At 34.2% G+C, this 16,672-nt stretch overlaps 1 protein-coding gene across 5 annotated transcripts in view; it reads left to right on the forward strand.

The window, feature by feature from the left end:
• The window catches only part of TINAG (tubulointerstitial nephritis antigen), a 94,101-nt gene extending 77,760 nt beyond the window's left edge, over positions 1-16,341 (forward strand). For 3 of the 5 annotated variants that reach the window (XM_037743616.1, XM_017542910.2, XM_017542916.2), the window contains 2 exons: positions 6,996-7,041; positions 16,001-16,341. In XM_037743616.1, the coding sequence (XP_037599544.1) occupies positions 6,996-7,041; positions 16,001-16,135 (181 nt within the window). In that variant the 3' untranslated portion in view covers positions 16,136-16,341. Of the gene's footprint in view, positions 1-6,995; positions 7,042-15,132; positions 15,191-16,000 lie in introns of all 5 variants that reach the window. The other 2 variants (XM_017542911.2, XM_017542915.2) reach the window with 2 other exon arrangements.
• The last annotated feature ends 331 nt before the right edge of the window (positions 16,342-16,672 follow it).

Consider the following 16,672-nt stretch of genomic DNA (forward strand, 5'->3'; position numbering starts at 1 on the left):
TGTTTAAATAATTAACATTAGGTACACAGGATCATGTGTGATATTAATATTTTCATGCAAAAATTATCTTTTATGAACTGTCATCTGCTCCTTAATCTGTGATAAAATTTGTAGCTTCCTGGCAGAACATATCAGTAAAAATACCTGATCTTAGATATATTGAACCTTAGCTTGATTAACATTTTTCTCAAGTAGAAAATTAAGGGGTGGTGGAGAATGCTCACATTTCATTTTGCTTTCTCATGGAGTCTATTTTTAATCCATGTTTGATCTAGCATTAATTAGCACTTTTTCACATTCCATACCACTTCATTTACTAGGAATTAGCTTTTCTTAAAAATGAAGTTCCTAAGCGTCTCAGGTAGAACATTTATAAGAAAATAAAAGCCTCCATATCTTTGCCTTATTCTTCCTACAGTTATCTTTCAAATTTTTGTGTAATGGGAGCTAAGACTCTATCTGCAGTCTTACTTCTAAGAGCAAAATCCTATACCCAGTGCAGTCATATCATTGTTATTGACTTGAGCCGATCTAGTGGTTTCTTTATCCTGGTAGCCTATCTGACTTTCATTTCCTTAATAAGAAGGGTTGGAGTTCCATATCAGGTTATATGATATATTTGCTCCATGTTTTTCTCCAAAATTTCCTGTTCAAGGAGGGTGTACTGCATAAAATGTCTTTACATGTGTACTCTTTCAAAACATTTTTTTTAATCTGTCTGGATCTATATTCACTAATACAGAGTTATTGTCTGCCCAGAAAACATGAATTTGAATCCCTGTTATCAGTCTGTTGGGTACATGCAGCAACCCCAGAAACAGCAAATCTTCAAAAATATTGCAACTTTTTTGCCTGGGTGATTCTGCTACAGTGTAATATACCTACCATCATAATAAAAAAGTTATTTTTTCTTATCCCTCTAACTCCAGATTCTTAGATGGTTGTGAAACTGCCTTTAAGGAATCCAGTCCCTAAGCAAATGTAATCTTTAATGTATGAGTTAGGACATAGTTATTCTCATCACAGAATTCCTGTAGAGAAAGATTGTTTCAGAATTTCTTTTGACAATTAATTTTTCCTGGTTCTTAGGCTTATTGTTTGTCAGAAACACAGAAAAGCCATTAATTTAAAGGTTTATGTGTAGCACCACTACCAGCAGAGAAAACCCAAAAGAAGGTGAAGCAATTGTGTAACCAGTCTTTGGGAATAATAAACTAACCGGATAATCGGAATCACATCTCTGCATAATACGAAGTGCGCTTCAAGTAGTACACATTTGATGTACCTGTTCATTCAACTTTGAAATGCTGTTGGTAACCTTGACTATTTCTCATTCCTTTCTTTCCATATAAATTGGCCAACAAATTCCATCACTTGTACCTTCTAAGTTGTTGTCAAATTGGTTCCCTCTTATTCATTTCCTCTGCCAGTGTACTTCAATTCACCAGCTCAACACACATCTACCTAGGGTCAACTAGTGAAAGTCATTGCCCTAGATGTTGAGGATACAACTGTTAAAAGAACAAACAACATGACTTTACGGGTCTTAAATTCTTATCCAGAATTTCATTGTTTCTTGCTTGAACTACAACATTAATCTTTTGCTTCTAGCCTACTCTGCTGGCGACTACACCCTTCTGTAACACCAGAGCTGTCTTTCTAAAAGATAATCTGGATCATGTCACATTTCATATTCAAATGGCTCTTTATCACCAAGTCTGTAAATGCCACGTGTGGTAACCATGAGTACTTCTGGAGGCCTGAGCCACACCTGCCTAACTTCATGCCCCCTCACTCTCATCCCTGTTCTTCAGTCACAATGGTCCAAGTGCTGCTCCTAGAATAGGCAGAGATGAGGTTTTCATGGTTCTTGTGACTTTGCACCTGCTGATTTTGCCAAAAATTCTACACTCCCATTTCCAGAAGAAATGTCTAAAGTCATCTTTGCCTTTGGCAGAGAGTTAATATTTTCACCTGGTAACTTGTAGAAATTTTCAAAACTTCCTTCTTTTTCAAAGTGACAGTTATAGAATTCTGTTTATTTATATTCTTGTTTTTCATTCCCCAACATCACTCCCATTAGACTGACAGCTTCTTGAAAGCAAAAGATGTGTCTTCTTTGGGCTAATCCATAATTTGTTGAAAAAAGTAGAAATTAACAAGTGTAGTATACAGGAGAGATCCTGTGCTTACCTTAAAAGCTATAGTTATGAGAATATAAATATTTCTTTAATGAAGTTATATTTTCAGCCCTTTCTTATTTACAACATCTTATCTGACTTCACTGGGTGTATGGGCCTCAATGACAAACTCTACCAAACCAATGAAAAGAAAAAAAGTGATCATTAAAAATCATATGCAAATTATTTGGTTCCAATAATTTTACTATCTAGACATAACTTAAAATAGGTTTAGAGAAGTTTAGTATTTAGCACATTTATCTAAAAAGAACACTATACAGCCATAAAAAACGATGAGTTTGTGTCTTTTGTAGGGACATGGATGAATCTGGAAACCATCATTCTCAGCAAACTGACACAAGAACAGAAAACCAAACACCACATGTTCTCACTCATAGGCGGGTGTTGAACAATGACAACCCATGGGCACAAGGAGGGGAACATCACACACTGGGGTCTGTTGGGGGGTGGGGGACTGGGGGAGGGACAGTGGGGGTGTGGGGAGGTTGGGGAGGGCTAACACTGGGAGAAATGTCTGTTGTAGGTGATGGAGGAGATGGAGACAGCAAACCACCTTGCCTTGTATGTACCTATGCAACAATCCTGCAAGATCTGTACATGTACTCCAGAACTTAAAGTACAATTTTTTAAGAAAGAATAATATCCCTTTTAAAAGGAATGTGCATGGAAATATTAATAACCTTAGAAGTACAGGATCTTAAATCAGTCTTTTATGGGTTTTAATACCTTACTCTGCAGGAACTTTACGGTCTTTCCATAAAGACTTTTCATATTATATAAAAAAGTAGTGTTTTCTAGAACTCATGAAAAATGGTCATATAAAATGAATCCTGAAGGAACAGCTTAAATAATTATGTGCATTGAGTGAGAGATGGAAACAAGGTCTCAGTGTAGGGAGACAGAAGGGCTCAGGCAGCTCTCCGGCATCCTTAGGGAATATGGTAGATGGGCTAACAGCTACCCAGATTTTTTCAAAACCAGCATATTTCCAGGTACTACTAAATTTTGAGGGGAAAAGGTATTAATGGGTCTTAACAAATAATTGAAATAATTTAATTTAATGAAGTAGAAAAAAGAACCATTTTAAGTAGATTTCCTTGAGGCAAAAAAAAAAAAGCAAGCAAGCCTGTATTAAGATCTCTCAAGCTTGTGAACCCACTGTACTCACAAGGGTATAGAAATAACCTCAGTAGACCAGCTGCAGTGGTTCACACCTGTAATCCCAGCATTTTGGGAGGCCAAGGCAGAAGGATCACTTGAGGTCAGGAGTTCAAGACCAGTCTGGCCAACATGATGGAACTCTGTCTCTACTAAAAATACAAAAATTATCTGGGCTCAGTGGCATGTGCACGTAATTTCAGCTACTTGGGAGGCTGAGGCAGGAGAATCGCTTGAATCTGGGAGGTGGAGGTTGCTATGAGCTGAGTTCTTGCTACTACACTCCAGTCTGGTGACAGAGCTAGTCTCTGTCTCAAAAATAAATAAAAAAATAAGAAATAACCTCAATAAAGTAAGGTTCTGGTCTATCTAAACAAATGTTTGTAAATAATCTTAAAATGAAAAGGTATATATAAAGGGAAATAGAGTATACATAATTATATTTAGAACAAATATAAATATAATGAAGGTCCTGATGTCTTCAGTGACAGCCACTGACTTACAAGAGAACATTTGTGAAAATACATACATATTTCTAGAATTTCCAGCCTGTTGCTGTAATAGTGAGCAAAGGAATAGGACCGCCATTTAGGAACATACATATATTAGGAAAAAAATGCCCTCAGGAAGACAGGAACTCCTTCCAATAAATGAATAAAATGAGTAGCCTTCTTGCTTTGCACTAGTTAATCTTTATTTTAGTTTGAATGAAGGTATTAACCACAGGAATTTGCTATAATATCATTGGGGAAACAACCCATAGATCTATTTTTTTTTCTACGACATCCCATTGAAACTCTATGAAATATTTGATTACCATCTTAGAAACTGTCTAGGGAAGATAGAGAAGAGAAGAGGCAGCTGAAGTTTGCAGTGCAAATGTTAAATCCTGTGATGAATAGACTTTGCTTGTCATTTGACACAGAGGCTGTAACATAGGTGAACTAACTGTATAGTAGCTTCTGTGGTGATGCTTTTCCTTGTGTGATATTTTCTTTTCATTTGAATTTTGCATAAAGGTTAATACCTTTTGTTATTTTATTATTTTTTTTTTACCAGCATCTTAGTCTCTGAAAGTATTAGACTCAGTTGCCTTACTTTCTTTTTCCTCTCTCACCTCTAGTCAATGACTGGGATAATTGGTTTGGCTGCCTATTTTAAGAAAGCATATAACAATCTGAATGCTGCTCTTATCTCTGGGTTTAGAATGACAGGTGTTTAAAATGAGCATCTTAAAATTATATATAATAAACATGTTTATTGAAAATAAACTTTCAGCAACTCTAAAGAGCTGATAGATTTGTAAGAATTATTGTCTTTTACATCATTGATATTATTGTTTGGAAAATCGTAGCAAAATATATAGAAACATCAAAAATATTGGCAGTCGAACAAAAGTGAAAGTAATAGTTTGTATTTCTTAAAAGTTTCCAGACTAAGGGAGTTTATTTCACTTTTAATTTATTCAGTAATACTAAAATAATAAAAAGCATACACTACATTCCAAAGTGCCTCTTCTCCTTTGTACAGGTATGTCTTTTTTATTTCCACTTCTTCCCATGCACTATCCTCAATGCACTGGAGCTCAAGAAGTTTGAAAGATCTTACAAAGAGCGCAGGAAATCTTTATCACTTCGGTTTTATCCTCTTTTTGAGTACTGTTAAAGTATTATAGAATATACAAACTTTTTATGAAATAGCTCTTTTAGGTTTTAATAAGAAGTTTGACTCGTCCCTTTCCCAGCTCCAAACTCAGCTGAGTCCAGTGTGGTAGCTGAGCTTGGACAGACCCAAGGGAGAGAGAACAAATTATACTCAATTGCTACTCGTCTGTTTTGTTCAAGGCTTCATTACTGACTCTAGTTTGTCATGCCTGAACACTTCTTTCTTGATTGGGAATTCTTTTATAGGAGGCTCCATGGTGGCTTTAAGCAGGACTGTCTCCACCTTCTCACCATACCTTGAGGGATCTCAGATACTGGGTCCCTCCCCTGCTGTATTAGAGTTAAATGGTCCCTTAGATTCTTCTGATTTAGTCTTGGATTTTGTATTTTGCACAAATAGCTAACGTTAACTGTTAGCCGGACCAGCCGAAAGGAAGTTTGATGGGTAAAGACTTTCTGAAATTGTTATGACAGCTTTTATAAATAAGTAGAAATGAGTGCTTGAAGATTTCAGATGTGATCTACTACTTGAAGAAGGTAATGGACTTTGAATATTTTGCGGCACTTATATTGATTGGTGAATCTTTTCAATGGTGATGGCTATTTAAAGAAAAGTTACAAGAACATAAATGCAATTAAAAAACTGCAAAATGTCTTTGGAAATTCAAGCAGTTTCAACTTTCACATTTAACTACCCAGAACATTGGGAGCAGGGTACCCTTGTATGTAGCAGAGAACAAAATGAGATGGCAGTCAGTGCAATTACCACTCCTAGTCTCTCAGGAACAGGAGAAAGCAAAATTGTTCTATAGTGTTTTCTCAAACCCTGAATCACTTTTTATTCCCTTACTCTCATGCCAAAGGATCCAAATAGATTATATATATAAACTCTCTATATAATCTATATAAAAAAATATATTTTTGAGTGTCCCAAGAGCCCTACCACAAGCTTGTCACCTTTAGGCACTATCTCTGTGCTGAGATGCCATCACTCTATTCTGTGCCCTATTAAAAATAGCCTTCTTCAAACTGATATGTTGGAAATTTGTATCTCTCCTAGGAATGTTTGTTCTGTAATGGCAGATCATAATTTAGCTTAAAGGAGCCCTGCTGTTGGAAGTTTAAACATTAGGTTTAGGTTAATGGGGTAATACATGGGCAGAATTAATTGTAGTCTCATAATTCACCAAATTACATGAAAGTGAAAACACACTGCAAGTGGGGACTATATGTCTGTAAAAGAAAAGCAATATAATATATTAAGATGAATGTGAGACTTGGAGTTCTGGTTCAACATTTACCAATGTATGATATTGGACAAGTCTCCATTATCTCAGTAAATATAAAAATAGAACAGGTTAATAATACCTACCTCACTGGATTTAATAATGAGAAAAAATGAAATCATATAGGTTTAGGTCTTTTACAAGCTGTTATGTGCTACATTCAAAATGGACCAGTAGTGGGAACATAAGCTTCTATCTCCATCCATACATGTGTTTACAAAAATTCTACTTTAGGCACAAAGCCACTGTTTAAAATAATATGTATACGTAAATATTTTTTCATAAACTCCCTCATCTACAGAATTATCTGTTTTCATTATGGTTTATGTCAGTAGTCTTGGAAATGTTTAGTTTATGCCATTTAAGGTAGAGTTTCAGTACTTTTAAGTCCTTTTAAAAACCTTTGTCCCTAAGTTGCCTTAGTCTTTCTCTCCTTTGGTAAGTGAGCTTGATTTCAAGCCATTTATATATAGATGAGTCTGTTCTGTACATGTAAATAATGTTATGGTAAAGAAGAAAACTATACGAGCACATTTTTGTAGGGCAATGGTGACAGTTCCATTGTGAAACAGAATGGGACAAAGAAAAAACACAAAAGATGTAGTAATGAGAATAATCTGCATTCTCTCAAGAAGCAAACCAAACATATCAACTATAGCAATCTTTATTATTGTTATTTATTGTAGATGGGGCACACTGAGAGGAGCACAAGGGCGGAAAGAAAAATTTTGGGTATGTAACTCTTCCCAGTTTAATCCCTGTTGTGAAGTGAATATGTTTGAATCTTCTGTTCCTCTACCTGCGTGGTATTATTTAGTCACATCCTCAGTTGTGTAATATTTGTTAATAACATCGGCTTTTTCTCCAGCATAAAACTGATTATAAATATTTATATTGTATTTATAGTTTTCCTCAACTCCTATTTGAAACTGTAAAAAAAAAAAAAAAAAAATCAGCTTTTTTCCCAAGTTGAGAATCAACTTTTTGTTCTATTATCTTTTATATTAAAGTAATGATTAAAATTCATTCATATATATGTATATGACAATGAACTTTATGCTTTTGTTATGTTAGTATCTCATATATATGGTATATTACATGTATGTATCCTATAGGTTAAGGCTTTTTTTTTTTCCTTTTTGCCAATTATAACATACACATGTGCCTTTACTCAGAAAGAACCAATGTCTAGTCACAAAATAATAGAAAGTTTCTGTTATTTTGGCAATTATAACAAACACATGTGTCTTTACTCAGAAAGAACCAATGTCTAGTCTCAAAATAACAGGTAAGAAACAATTTGCAGAAGATTGAAACATATTACCTCAAATATTCGATTTGCTACAAGCTGGTCAATTGTCCTAAGTTCTTATGTATTTTTTATACAAATATAATAAAGTCTAGGTGGTAATACTTACCATAGAATTTAAATTTGAATGTACACAGTAGAGGGCATATTTTAGCTTACAAAACGCTAGATGCTAGAACTTGTACTTACCAGAATAATGCTTGGTGTATTTCTTCATGAGGCACTCACAAAATTCAATCACCCAATTATGTGGCCATACCTTATATTTGTGTTGTTGATATGTGGAAGCCTTATGCTTTTAAGTAGAAGGGTTCTCCTTTATATTTAAACTGAGCTTTAAAAAATCTAATTTTTTTCATTAAAATAAAACAATTAGTAGCCAACAATTAACATTAATGTCCAACAGTTAAAATAAATACGTTATAAACTAGAATACGTTATATGAATACCAAACAATTGTGTTTCTGTATAGGATTTTTATTAAATAAATTTGAACAGTTAATCTCATACCAATGTAATATTTAGAGAGAAAACCAAGTACTTTTACTAATGTATTTAACTCACAACAGTTCTTGGCATATAGCACTTGATGGGTATTTGTTGAGTGAATATGAATGAATGTGCAGAGGAAAACATTTTATGATTCTTTCATCCTCAACCTGATCATTCCCACCTTAGATCCCTACCTCTAGGTAGTGTACATGTACACACACACACACCCCCCAAGTATGATTAGGTAGTCACTCATTTTCATATATTTAACACATACATGCACACTATCCTTTTTAACTGGTTGTATTTACTACCAATTCGGAACTTACTACTTATCAAATATCTTCAAAGAAAATTTTATTTCATGGGGCTAGGTGTAGGATTTCTTTCTGCTATGAATTTGTTTCGATAAATTGTTGAATGTAAGCAGTATGAATATAAGAATCAGACTAAAATTTATAATATTTTACACATTATTGGAGGCTTTTTTCTCTACTAAACTGTGTTCTCATCAGTCAGGATTACATTAGACTTATTTACCAATGTATCTCAAGGGTCAAGTACTGTGATTGGTACATAGTGAGAATATAAACAAAACTCATGGAATGAACAAATGAATAACTTTAGCCTCCACATTCAGGAATAATTAGTCAAGTAATTAAAATAATTTTTAATAAAATATACTAGTGGTTTAATTAAAAGATGGAACCTTTAAGTACTGTTAGACTATTTTGTAAAGAATTGTGAAGGGTCTGAGATACTATCTCACTGATATAGATGATGTAGATGTAGGTATAGATATAGGAGATATAGCACCTGGGTCAGAAGTAAGGAGTCCTTAACTAGATCAACAAGCGGAGTAACATAGCAGCATGTGTCCCCCACACCTTAGTCTTGCAGCGATGTGATAAGAGCCAAGTTAGCTGTTTACATCTCCTAAATGAGGGACAAAGAACAATTTCTCCATTTGTTTACTGGAGAGAGACAAGCAGATTTCTCCTTCCCCAAAGGAAGGAAAAAAACTTTCATTCCATTATGAGATGAAGAAGATCCTGTATTCTCACTAAAAACTTTAGAAATATAAGCATGTCTTTCCAAGGGCCAGATAAGCAGCAGATAAATCTCCAGATGATGGGCTGTATCTCTTTTGACATGTAAATACCAAAGGAGACAATGCCTCCATTGTTCTGATAACTTACAGCTTAATTTAGGACCTTGTCTCTGTTCTTTTTGAGCCTCTTGAGGAGAAAAGAGAAGTTTTGTTATCCTTCAGATCACATCATTAACTGGATGAGTGGCTACAAAAGAATATTTTTGGGAGAAGTGAAAGGAAACATTCCCTATCTTTTAATTATATGCAATGTTTTGTGGGTCAGGAAAGCCAAAACTTTATTCAAGAGCACTGAGAAATCTAGGGAAATTTTATTTCTTCACAATTATGTATGGATGTTTCAAAGTATTTACAAATAGTCCTGTGACATAAACCTATTTTTATAATAAAAATATTGGATGGCTTTCACTGTTGAGTGAAATGTAATAGATAGCAGCAAGCCATAAATATACTAAGTAGAAAATAACAGAATTTTTCCAAAATTGTGTTTTTTAAAAACGAGAGTGCTGAATCTGGAGAAAATTTTTTGGCCTAGGACCATTTGGCAGGTTTGAGCATGAGGTTTATAACAGGCATGCTATGAATTTGTTTGGATTAAATTATAAGAGAAGTGAAGAAGAAAGATGTGACCAGCAACAAAGGGAAAAATACTCTCAACAGAAGCAATAGATAATACTTTAGGTATGGGCTTTAAAACAACCATTATTTTAAAAAATTAAGAAAGATCTAGATGAAAAGATGGAGAATTTATGTGTGTGTCTGTGTGTGTGTGCACGCGTATATATATGAGTTCCTGAATTTATGAATGCAAACATTGCAAGAAAATCATACTTAAACATTTTATGATCAAACAGCTGAAGATAAAAAATAAACAGAAATTTTAAAATACCCACCCTATTTAAAATGACACATTATTATTATTATTTTTTAAAAGCAGCACTGACTGACAGCTGGCATTTCAACAACAATAAAAAAGGAAATTATAAGTCTACAAAATGACATTGTTAAAGTGCTTAATAAAATAATAATATTGATGATGTAGAAGATAACATGTCAACATAGAATTTTATACACTATGACATTTTTCTTCAAAATAAATACAAAGTTAAGACTTTTTAGACAAACAGAAGCTGAAATAACACACTTGCAAAACACATACACCAAAAGTCACAGAAAAAAAGTAGATAAATATTTAAACATATCTCAGTATCTCACAGAAATAGCAGCTAAAAATAAGAAAATGCGTGAAACCCCGTCTCTACTAAAAATACAAAAAATCAGCTGGGCATGGTGGCGCATGCCTGTAATCCCAGCTACTCAGGAGGCTGAGGCAGAAGAATTGCCTGAACCCAGGACGCGGAGGTTGCGGTAAGCCGAGATCGCGCCATTGCACTCCAGCCTGGGTAACAAGAGCGAAACTCCGTCTCAAAAAAAAAAAAAAAAGAAAGAAAGAAAATGCATGAGAGATTGAAAAAAAAAACTATCAGCCAGCTTTATGTCATTGAAATTCATAGGATATTACACATAAATATTGATAAAAAAATTTTCTTTAAATGTACATGAAGTATTTGCCAATATTGACCATATTTTGGGCCATAAGGCATGTTCAATAAATTAAAAAAATGGAAATTGTACAGAATATACCATGATGAAAATTTTGTAATTTAGCTAAAGCAGTACTGAATGTAATAAAAAATGCATGCATTAAGAAAGAAGAAAGGTTAAAATTGATGCACATATTTTTTAAAAGGTTGAAAAGAATAATTCCATAAGCTAAAATATTTAAACCGAAGATAAAATGAAGGAAATAATAAACAGAAGAACAAAACAAAAAGAAAGAAAAAGAAAGCAGGTGTATTGTAACAGATGAAAATCAACAAAGCAAAGAGTGGATTTTTTGCAAAGATTAAATATCTAGGAAGACTGAAAAAGGTGGTGAGATACATTACCACAGAAGTGAAAAAAGAGAACATTGCTGCCGATTCAATAGATAGTAAGTAGGTAAGAAGAGGATATTATTAAAAAGTTATACCAATATAATTGAAAATATCGATGAAATGGGTAAATTTATTGGAAAACAAAACTTATCAAAAACCCACACAAAATGAAAATTGACTAAACAGTTATGAAACAATCTGAAAAAAAAATTGAGTCTATTTAAATTACTCTCACAGAGGAACTCAGGCTCAAAAGGCTTCACTGGTGAATTTTTCCAAACATTTAGAGAAGAAATAAAACAAATTCGCCATCAAATTTTTTCAGAGAATAGGAAATAAGAAATAGTTCCAAACTCATTTTATGAAGCACTAACACCAATACCAGAACTTGACAATACAAAAAAGAAAAATTATAGGTCAATATCTCTCATGAGCATAAAATTCCAAGCAAAATATTACAATTAAGAAATATATAAAACGATAATACTCCATAAATTTCACTTATGTCAAGAATGCAAGGTTGGTTTCAAATATTAAAATCAGTCAATATAGTTCATCAATATTTAAGAGTCAAGGAGAAAAAAAAACACACATGAATAACTTTTTTGTTTGTTTGTTTGTTTTTGATGGAGTCTCACTCTGTTGCCCAGACTGGAGTATAATGGCATGATCTTGGCTCACTGTATCGTCTACCTCCTGGTGTCAAGTAATTCTCCCTACCTCAGCCTCCAGCGTAGCTGGGATTACAGATACTTGCAACCACGCCTGGCTAATTTTTGTATTTTTAGTAGAGACAGGGATCACTATGTTGGCCAGGCTGGTCTTGAACTCCTGACCTTAGGTGATCAGTCTCCCAAAGTGCTGAGATTACAGGCATGAGCCACCGCACCTGGCCTGAATATCTTAATTGGTGCAGAAAATGCATCAATAAAATTCAGCACTTAGTGTTCTATTGTGTAACAAACTATCACAGATTTAGCAGATTGAAACAACATACATTTATTACCCCAGTGTTTTTCTGGGTCAGAAGTCCAGCGAACCCAGCTGGATTCTCTGCTCATGATCTCACAAAGATTCCATATAAGTGTTACTTGGGTTGTGTTTCTTTCTGGAGCTCATAATCCTCTTCTAAGCTCATGTGGTTGTTGGTAGACTTTTGTTTTTCTGGTTGTAGGACCAAGTCCCCATTTTCTTGCTGCCTGAGGATATTATCAGCTCTTAGAGGATGCCTGAAATTCCTTCCATGTGGCTCCCTCTCACAGATTTTTACAGAACCTCTCTCAACGCGGTAGCTTACATCTTCTAGTCCATTAGGAAAAACAAAATTTCTGACTTCTATATCCTCTTTTAAGGGACTCTGTGAGTCATATTTCGTCCAGGAGCCATAGTTTGCCAATGCATAGGTCATAGAAATTTGTATACATACGAAAAAAATTAACCTAGATCCCTTCCTCACTAAATACAGACAAAAACAATTTGATAAGGAGTATAGACCTGAATGTGATTGCAAAATAATAAAGTTTCTCAAAGAAAACATAGGCAAATAAGTTTGTGATATCTGTTAGAGAAAGCTTTCTTAAATCAGGAACAAAATAAATAACCTTTTTAAAAATAAATTATCAGGCTACATTAAAATAAAAACAACTATTGAAAAGATAGAATTATAAGAAAAAGTAAGCCACAGAATGAAAATAAAATTATCTATCTATCTGGAAAGATATCTGATAAGTCCTCACAAATAGAATGCATAGGCATTCTTACACATATATAGGAAGACCAAGATAACTCAATAAAATAAAACTCTTAAACAGAAACGTCAGAAAAGGGGGAAATCCAAATGGCCCAAATGGCCATGTGAAAAGGTGATCAATGTTGTTAGTTATCAAGGAAATGCAAATTAAGACCACAATAAAATATCACTTCATATACACTAGACTGGCTAAAATTAAGAGGATTGATAATACCCAGCATAGATAAAGATTTGGAGTAAATAGAATCTTATACTACTGATGCATGTAAATGGAGCAGCTACTTATGTTCATCATGTTTATCACCAGGAGAATGGGTAAACTGTGGTCTAGTCACACATTGAAAATACACAGTAATAAGATGAATTAATTGCTTACATATGCCAAAACATAGATGAATCCCAGAAACATTATTTTAAGCTAAAGAAGTCACCCTCAGTATATTTTGCATTATTCCATTGTTGTAAAGATCCATTATAGGAAAACCTGATGGGGAGGGGAGGGTGGATGTTGACGGGAAGGCAAGATGTTAGACCTTCTGGGGTGCTATAAATGATTAATATCTGGATCTAGGTGGAGATTTCACAAACAAATTTCATAAACACAAGTATAAATGTATTAAGTTGTATACTTAAGATTAATATACTTTATACATATGACTGTATCATATATCTTTTTATCTTAATAAAAGATAAAAAGTTAAGTCTTTAGAAATATTCTCTCCTGCATTGCCATCATTTTCTTTATAATTAAATACAAAAAAATGTAGGCATTTGGAAGAAACAAACAAAATAAGTGCTGAAATAGAATAAATGAGAGTAGGAAGAATAAGATTAATAAACAAGATACATGTCCTGAGGTATATTTTATTAGCACTCATTTTTACAATGCCCACTGTTTATAATTGTATGGCCTTTCTTGCGAATCTATGGTTAGCTCTCATTAGCACATAAATTCACGTCTGCTTATACAATTTTTATATGCCTTTCCCATATTTACCAAGAGTCGAATTATGAAATTTTGAATGGTAATATTCTTCAGACATCCAAATGAGAAAAGGTACAGTGTTACATATATTTGCAAGAATTTACAAATATTACTATTTGTAACCATTTGATATGTGGTGACTACTTTTATTTGGTACATATAGATATATGAACTGACTAGAAAATATGAAAATTGGCAGTTAGTTTACTTCATCGTTGCTAGAATTCTCACACACATTGATGCTGTTTCCTTCTCAGATATTCAAAGTCCATTTCATCTTTGAAGTGATAAATTGAATTTATAATTTTAGACATAGTTTTGAGAGAGCTCCTTTAAAGTGTCAGGTTGATTAAGGAGGAAAAGAGCCAAATCTTAAAAAGAAATGCTAATGAAAGTGGACTATTTATTAAAATTAATATCATGACAATTTCTGATGCTCAGTCAGTCTGCCCCTCTCTTACATGGTAGAAAAGAGTGAAAGCTCAATTCAACACCTTATGCCTTGAGAATATCAGTGTAGATAACACCCAGGAAAATTTTCTGTCTTAGTCCCAGTGGAGGGTAAATGGGAAGCAAGTGTGAGAGCTAATTTATTGGGTTTTTCTGCTGCATTTAGTTGTAGACCTAACTCCCGTCTGTGTGTCCTTTGGCCTTCATGATAATCTCCATATACTCCATTGATGTTTTTGCTCTATCACACACTTATTCATTCAAGCTTTTAACCCAGGAGTCATTTTGGACTTACTCCAACCGCCCAACCATTTTTGCATTTTAAAAAGAAGAATTAAAAAATAAAATCTAATTCCTATTTATTTTACTTTCTGAAGATTTCTCAAATACTTTGTTTTCCCTTATCCAACTTTATTTTCTCTTAGCCAATTATTATACAAGTCTACTAACCAGTCACCCTGCTTCTTGCCTCTACCCTGTTAAATCCATCCACTTCTTTTCATATAGGATAATGTAATCACAGTATGAATTTGCCCACCTTCTTTCCTGCTGGAATGAGCTCAATGGCTTGTCATCATCTTTCCCATTATTTTCTCATTATGGATGTTCTTAACTCCCCTTCCAGCCTCATAGCCTACCATTCTGCTTCCATCTCATGATCTAATTATAACAATTTTATTGCTTCATTTCACTACTTCATGCTATTTCACGCTTTGGTGTTTATGCTTTTACTGTTTCTTTTTATGTGAATCTCTTTCTCCATTTTTTATCTGATGAATTTATTCTCAGGCTTTAATATGTGTCCCATGTGACACTTCTTCAACAATGTCTTCCCTGAACCATCCAAGTAAGTGTGATGCCCTTTTTCTGACCTCAGGAATTCTACTGTGCATATTTCCATCTTAGCACTGGCCTTATGTTGGTCATCCTTCCTTTGACTATAAACTTCCTGAGCATAAGATAATTTATTATTTATCTTTGGTGTTCCAGTCCTTAATACAGGCTGTTGTTCACATAGTTAGACACTCTATAACTGCAGCTTGCATGCCATCTTCTGATGGGCCATTTCAAACACTCATGCATATGTTACCTTTGCACTCTGGGAAATTCAGAAAGTCACACCAATTCTGGCTATTGCCAACAGACATACACACCTGTATATTAGTATACCTGATACATAATACAACCATTAATTAAAAATATGTAAGTTTTTGATAATTATAGTCTATAATAAATCAAAGGCATTTAAAGTTACAAATGAGGCTGGGCATGGTGGCTCACGCCTGTAATCCCAGCACTTTGGGAGGCCGAGGCATGCAGATCACGAGGTCAAGAGATTGAGACCATCCTGGCCAACATGGTGAAACCCCATCTCTACTAAAAATACAAAAAATTAGCTGGGCATGGTGGCACGTGCCTGTAGTCCCAGCTACTTGGGAGGCTGTGGCAGGAGAATCACTTGAATGTGGGAGATGGAGGTTGCAGTGAGCCAAGATTGCACCACTGTACTACAGCCTGGGGATAGAGCAAGACTCCGTCCCCCCCACCAAAAAAAAGTTACAAATTAGTTCCCCATTTTTTTAATACCAAAGTTTGTTACTCAACTTTTTCTTTTTCTTTTCTTTTCTTTTTGTTTTGTTTTGTTTTGTTTCTTCAGATTGCTGCCAATTCCTGGGGAAAGTCATGGGGAGAGAATGGCTATTTCAGAATTCTTCGAGGTGTAAATGAGTCTGACATTGAAAAGTTGATTATTGCAGCTTGGGGCCAACTGACAAGTTCTGATGAACCATAACATATTAAATTTCCAATAACCCCCTAAAGTTGAAGTTGAGCAATGTGAATTTCTTGGTGACAGTGGAATCTTTGTCTCTTCACCATGTTAACATAATGTATCTGTTTTCTTGTTGTAGTCCCAGTCTATGCTTCTGCTTTCTTCATATTACTGAGCATAAAAAACACAAATAAAGGACAGCAGAGTGCCTAAGTGTCTTTAAAGTTCCCAGGTTGTCTTATTTTTCTGTCATGATGGTATCCCTTTTGCCTTTAATTGTTCACAAACGGTGTGATAGCATCTGTCTTAATAGTTTTTAGTACTTATTTGTAGAAATGGTGTGATTTCTCTCTTTGACCAATCAGGACCTTAGACAGCAAGAAACAAATTAGAAATTCAGTGATTTGCCATCTTTATAACTTTCTTTTCATCCAAATAACACTTTCTTAGTTCAAAACTTGCTTATGTTTTGCTTAGGCAGTGGAAATACGTTATAAGTTGTTTATCTTGATAACTTAACATTTTGTTTCTTCTCATTTGCCTAAATCTGCCTTGTAA

Source organism: Cebus imitator, unplaced genomic scaffold (genome assembly GCF_001604975.1).
Source record: "Cebus imitator isolate Cc_AM_T3 unplaced genomic scaffold, Cebus_imitator-1.0 Scaffold148, whole genome shotgun sequence".
Classification (NCBI taxonomy): domain Eukaryota; kingdom Metazoa; phylum Chordata; class Mammalia; order Primates; family Cebidae; genus Cebus; species Cebus imitator.